A 6,005-nucleotide genomic window follows, 5' to 3' on the forward strand; every position below is an offset into this window, starting at 1 on the left:
CCCCTCAGCCTGGTCTCACCCCTCTCTGGCACCCAGCCCCGCAGGATGCTTGACCCACAGTGCTCGTGCAGACAGGGAGAAGAGCGGTCAGGCAATCTATGAACAGGATTCAACAAGAAGAGAGGGCAGGCTGCACCTGGCAATCCTCTGCCATCAGCCAACGCCAGGCTGGTGGCTCAGCCCCACCACAGAGACAAAAGAAAAGACATCGCAGGTATTTACCAGTGGCAGGATCAGGCTGGCAGAGTCCAAGGGTGTTAAAGGGTGTCAAAGGTAACATAAGGGCAGCGACACAGAGCAGTAAGTTTTGTCGTGAGCCCTGGGGCCCAGGGACGAGGTGACTGTGTTGACACAAGGGGTTGAGCAAAGGGGATTGGGCTTGGGAGCTTCTTTGTCCCCATCTGAAGGTGGTGTCCCATGGACTTCATCAGGGTGGTGACTCTGCAGCAGCACTAAGGTGTCATGAGGGTGAACCTGGCCTAGGAAAGCACTGTGTTAATTAGCAAATCCATCCAAACTGCTATCGAAGGAAGAAAGGATCCTGAAGAAAGAATAAATGCAGGTCGGATGATGACTTGTTTATATCTCTGATAGTCACAGCCCCTCCAAGAGCCTTTCCAAGCAAGCAGTGCTGTGTACAAGGTAGAAGCCCCCCCAGATTACACAATAAATCAAAGTCCCTGAGTGTCTGCTGCAACCTTGGCACAGGACAGGGAGCCAGAGGGACCAGGGACACAGCCGGTGTCTTGGTCCTGCCACAGCAGCAGAACGTAGGGTAGATGGGACTCTCCTCCCACTGATATTGGTGGAAGAGCTGAAGACTTGATGGCCTTCAGAGAGCAGGAAAATCCATTCTCAGCATGGGAGACCGCCTCAAATCTCCCTCTCCAGAGCCAGCAGCTGTGTCCATAAGAAACAGGAGGTGGGGTTGTTCAAGGAGGTAACGTCATTGCCCTCTCCCAGTGCTTTGGAGCACCCACTGGTCTCATGCACAGCCTGGGAAAGTTTTTTTGTTTTTGTTTTTGTTTTGTTTTTGTTTTTGTTTTTGTTTTGTTTTGTTTTGTTTTGTTTTTCCCCACATCTGCCAGGTCTGCTCTTTGTGCCATCCTCAGAAGGTCCTGAGATAGCTTCAGCGCAAGGGAGGAAATGGGTCCAGCAGTCCGGGTGTCCCCTGGTGGGTGTGCCCCGACCTCTGCCTCTCCCAAAACTGCAAAACGGGCACCCGCTTCCAGCCCCTTCCCGACCGCAACCTGATGCCCTGCTTCTGCCTTCACCAGCACGAACCATCCTGCGGGGAGCGACAACCGCTTCGGGGGGGGGTCCCTACTGCCGAACCCCCCCGAGCAGACTTATCCGGGCCCGCAGGGGTCGCTGCCGCGCCGTGCCGAGCCGTGCCGAGCCGTGCCAAGCCGTGCCGAGCAGATCTCAGCATCCATGGGCGTGCAGGGCTGCCTGCGGGCGGTGAGCAGCTACTCCAGCCCGCAGGTGGTGGTGGTGCGGAACGGGCACCTTGGCACCGCGTACCGGGCGCTGCAGCTCCTGGTCCTGCTCTACTTCACCGGGTGAGTGAAGCCTGCTTCACAGGCTGATACCTATGCCCTTTCCCCTTTCCCCTGCTCTTTCCTCTGCTTTCCCTTCCCTGCGAGCACATCCCAGACCCCTCTGCCTTGCTCTTGGGGCCAAGCTCCTGGCTGGGCTCCCCCCATGGGTTGTCCAAGGGGTGGTGCAGGCAGGCTCTGAGCCCCTCGTGCCCTGTGCTGCGCAGTGAGGTGTGTGGGTGCTGAGCACACCCACTGCACTCCTCGGACCCACAGCTCTCAGCGTGCTCTCGGGGTCCTGGGGCCAAGGAGGAGGGCACCGTTGGAAGCTCCTTTTCCCATCCTTCCTTCCCTGCAGGTATGTGTTCATCATTCAGAAAGGCTACCAGGAGAGGGAAACGGGTCCAGAGAGCTCCGTCATCACCAAAGTCAAGGGTGTGACACAGTCACCAAGCAAGGTCTGGGATGTTGGGGAGTATGTGTCCCCTCCTGAGGTGAGGCTCTGACCCCCCATTCTGGCCCTCTTATCCCCATCCTCTTCCTTTTGTCTTTTGTTTTCTACCCAGTGTGTTCCCTGTGTGCACACGTGTGTGTGTGACCGTGTGTGTGTGTGTAAATACACTTGTACCTCTCCACGTGTTCACAGCTGTGCTGTCCTGTGACCGGTATCCCACCTTCTGGCTGCTTTGCAGGGTGGGAGCACCTTCAGCATCCTCACGCGGGTGGACGTCAGCCCTGCCCAGGCCATGGAGACCTGTCCTGAGGTGAGGACAGGGACAAGGGACTGGGGAGTAGCAGTCATGGGGCCAGGGGAGAGCAGCAGGAGCTGCTCATGGGGACCCCAGGACAGAGCTGGTCAGGACATGCAGGTGGCTGTAGTGCTGGGTCCCCACAGCTCTCCTCTGCCGCTGCCCTTCCCAGCAGGAATCCTGTGGCCTTCCCTGGCCTGGGGGCAGCACAGAGGCTGTGACACCACAGGGGGAGGCGAAAAGAGACTGAGTAGCACTTGTCAGGGGAGGGGGAGCACCAGTGAGCACAGCTCCCAACAAAACTCCCCGTCCTGCTGCAGGGCCGAGCGGTCGCCAACGCCACGTGCAGCTCTGACCAGGACTGCGTCCCCAGGGACAAGGACACGTCTGGCCATGGTGAGTCAGGAGGGATGTGTGGGCAGAGCAGCCTGCCCAGCCACCCTGCTGCCGGCAGGACAAATCCTGCTGGGATTTGCAGTGCCAGGCACCCGTCCCCGCAGGGCAGAGGACGGGGCGCTGCGTGCCCCAGGCTGGTGGCACCGGGAAGAGCTGCGAGGTCCTGGCTTGGTGCCCGGTGGATGGAGGCAGCATCAGGTACCGGTGCTGGGGTTGGGCCCTGGTGGGGAATGAGGCTGCCAGAAAGTCAGAGCAGGCTCTGGGGTGCTGGCATCTCCCACGTCCTGCAGGATGCAAGGGGATGCTCCCGGCGTGGCCTCCTTGGTGCTGCTCCAGGGGTTTGGGGCAGGGTGGGGATGCCTGTGGGCAGCTGTGCTCACTCCTCTTCCTCGCAGCGAGTCCCTGGCGGAGATGGCATCACAATTCACCGTCCTCATCAAGAACAACATCCACTTCCCCCGCTTTGGCTTCTCCAAGTGAGTATCTGTGGCTGTGGGGGACGCAGCCCGGGTGCCCTGCTGCTGGCCTCAGCTGGCCCTGCTGTTCCTGCCTTGCTGGTGGCTGGGTGTGCAGCGTGATGGGGACGGGATGGACACCCTCACACCATACACATACACACATGGGGAGCACAGGCAGGGTGAGGCAGGCTCCCATTTCTGCTGCCTTCCTGAAAATGGGCAGCGGGGACACTTCCCCTGGGAACTGTGCAGCGGGGAGGGGGAGATGCAACACGAGGAGTGCAGAAATGTGGGGTCAGCGCAGGGTGGGTCTAAGGGATGGAGATGCAGGCGGGTGGCCCTGGTGTCCTTAGCTGGAGAGAGGCTGCTTCTTCACAGGGGATTCCCATTCCCAGCTCATTGAGTGACGGGGTCCCGTTCGGACTCGGTGTGTCCCCTCTCACACACAGGTCTCTGGCTTGGTCTCCCCCAGGGGCAACATCCAGGCAGCTGAGAGAGGCTACCTGAAGAGCTGCATGTTCAACACCACCTCTGCCCTTTACTGCCCCATCTTCAAGCTGGGCTTCCTCGTGGAGCAGGCGGGCGAGGACTTCGCGGAGCTGGCTGAGAAGGTGTTGTGTGCCGGGTGGCTGCAGGGCCCAGGCTCTCACGGGGTCTTGCCTGCAGGGCACAGGGCACTCATTTCCTGGGGACGTGCTCGGGTGCTCTGTGTGTCACTGCTTGCTCCTTGATGCAAGGTCTGCTGGTCCCTGCTGCAGGGTGGGGTGATCGGGGTGATCATCACCTGGAACTGCAACCTGGACCTGCCCGACGCCGAGTGCAACCCCCACTACTCCTTCCGCCGCCTCGACCCCAAAGGGGTTTCGGCTTCCCCAGGCTACAACTACAGGTGATGGCCCTGTCCCCACGGTGGCCCTGCAGCCTTCACTGGCCCTGCCTTGCCCTCACTGGTGTGTCCCTCGTCTCCCAAGCAGGTTTGCCAAGTACTACAGCTGGAATGGGACTCGCTCGCGGGTGTTGATCAAGGCCTATGGGATCCGTGTGGATGTGATTGTGCATGGCCAGGTGAGACAGTTCGGGGGTGGGTGTCTGTGTGTCCCCCACTTTGGGAGTGGGGGCATGCATGTGTGCCACCTCTGCTTTGTGCTGCTGTGGCTGTACTAGCAAAGCAGCTCTGCCTGCTGCTGCAGGAGGACGGGGATCCCAGATACCCCAAATGGAAGCCTTGGGCTCTGTCTTGGCTTGGTGGAAGGGGCAGCTACAGTGCCTGTGTGCATGTAATGCCCTGCAAGTGCAAGCCTTGTGGCACCACGCAGGCATTAGGGCTGGGGAGGGTGGAATCAGCTCAGCCCAGTCCTGCTATGGGGGCACTGGTGGGGACAGCTGACCCCATCCCTCTCTGTCAGGCAGGAAAGTTCAGCCTGATCCCCACCATCATCACCCTAGCCACGGCGCTCACCTCGGTGGGACTGGTAAGTATGGGCGCTGGGGGGGTTCCTCCTAGCCACCCGTGCCAGCCCTGACCTCCCCGCCTACCTTGCAGGGCTCCTTCATCTGTGACTGGATCCTGCTGTGCTGCATGGACAAGGAGCAGCGCTACAGCAGCAGGAAATTCGAGCAGGTAGCACCTGGCTGCGGGTACAGCTGAGGATTTTCCTCTGTGGGGGTCCCATCCCTGGGGTACCCCATCAGCAGAGCAGCCCATGCTGCAGCCCCAACCACCCGCCCCTCCTCTGGTCCCGCTGCAGGTAGGATAACTCGTGCTCAGCTCGAGACCATCCAGCCCCCCCCTCAGCTCTCAGCAACCCTCTTGCCCGTGTGGAGCTGCACCCATGGATGGGTGGCACGTGCCCTACAGCCCCCGTGAGCCACGAGCCCGCCGGCATGTGATGGTTGTGACCACCAGCAGGACCCAGCAGTGCTGCTGCAGCTCGGAGTCACACCGGGGGCTGCTCAAATCCTGCCTGGGGGGGCTCCCAGGGCTAAGCACAGCTTAAACTGGGGTGTCCAGGGGGGCTCCAGCTGCTGCCCTTCCCAGCCCCTTTCTGCGGGCACTCTCAGACCCATCCTAGCCCCCGTTTCCCTCTTGGCAAGGCCCGCGTGTGCTCTGAGCCCCACAAAGCTGCTGCTGCTGCACCAGGGAGGGGGGGAGCCTTGCCCTGGGGTAGCAGCCCAATAAAACACCGCTGCTCAGCATCCGTGCCTGGGGCTCCATGCGGCTGTGGGCCCTGGGGAGATGTTGGTGTCACAGTTTGGTGCGGGAAGAGGCAGGGACAGGGTCGTCCCCCCTCCCCTCCCCAGGCCCTGGAGCACAAACCCCAAGTGCTGCTGGCCTGAGCCCAAAGACAATCTGCAGCAGGCGCCTGGCGGTAACCAGCTGGGGCATTTCTGAGCATAATTCTGATGTTTTTCTGCTCTCATATTACAGCACATCCTCCCCCAGCAGCTCAGCTGGGCTCAGGAGGGTCGGGGGGGGGGGGGGGGAAGGAAGGGCTGCAGTGGGCAGAGTCCCAGGGCTGAGGGACTCAAGGTCGCTTTGCTTGGCTGGGTGCCCTGCTCTGAGGGGGAGCTGGCCTTGTGCACACCCCCAGCAGTGCTGCTGCAAGGGGGCACCTGCAATTCCACCTTGCCCTTGTCAGAAGCAGGACGAGGCCCCCCTGGGACAGCAGCAGCACAGAGGCTGAGCCCAGGCACTGCCTGGCCTTGGCTGCAGCCATCCGGGACTCAGTTACCAGAAGCAGAGGCTGAGCCAGACAGTAACTTGATTGCACAGGGCAGCAATCACATTAGGGGGGGGCGAGCGTGCTGCCCCTCGAGGCCAGCTCATCTTCTCTGCTTCTAGCACCAAAAGGAAGAGAGAGGGG

At 60.9% G+C, this 6,005-nt stretch overlaps 1 protein-coding gene across 1 annotated transcript; it reads left to right on the plus strand.

Moving 5' to 3' along the window:
- The first annotated feature begins 1,350 nt into the window (after nucleotides 1–1,350).
- Nucleotides 1,351–5,337, plus strand: P2RX2 (purinergic receptor P2X 2). Its single transcript, XM_068653729.1, has 12 exons — nucleotides 1,351–1,562; nucleotides 1,897–2,032; nucleotides 2,231–2,302; nucleotides 2,608–2,683; nucleotides 2,788–2,881; nucleotides 3,079–3,159; nucleotides 3,614–3,752; nucleotides 3,900–4,030; nucleotides 4,116–4,206; nucleotides 4,548–4,613; nucleotides 4,685–4,762; nucleotides 4,890–5,337. The coding sequence occupies exons 1-12, from the start codon at nucleotides 1,435–1,437 to the stop codon at nucleotides 4,896–4,898; spliced, it is 1,101 nt and encodes a 366-aa protein (XP_068509830.1). The 5' UTR covers nucleotides 1,351–1,434; the 3' UTR covers nucleotides 4,899–5,337.
- Nucleotides 5,338–6,005: the final 668 nt, after the last annotated feature.

This window comes from Anas acuta, chromosome 17, assembly GCF_963932015.1.
Source record: "Anas acuta chromosome 17, bAnaAcu1.1, whole genome shotgun sequence".
In the NCBI taxonomy this organism is placed as follows: domain Eukaryota; kingdom Metazoa; phylum Chordata; class Aves; order Anseriformes; family Anatidae; genus Anas; species Anas acuta.

What these genes read in the sequence shown, in the direction of transcription:
- P2RX2 (XM_068653729.1), top strand. Translation starts at nt 1,435, where the DNA reads ATGGGCGTGCAGGGCTGCCTGCGGGCGGTGAGCAGCTACTCCAGCCCG. An exon ending in TCCCCAGGCTACAACTACAG is followed by an intron (nt 4,031 to 4,115) that starts GTGATGGCCCTG and finishes TCTCCCAAGCAG; the next exon opens with GTTTGCCAAGTACTACAGCT. An exon ending in ATGTGATTGTGCATGGCCAG is followed by an intron (nt 4,207 to 4,547) that starts GTGAGACAGTTC and finishes CCTCTCTGTCAG; the next exon opens with GCAGGAAAGTTCAGCCTGAT.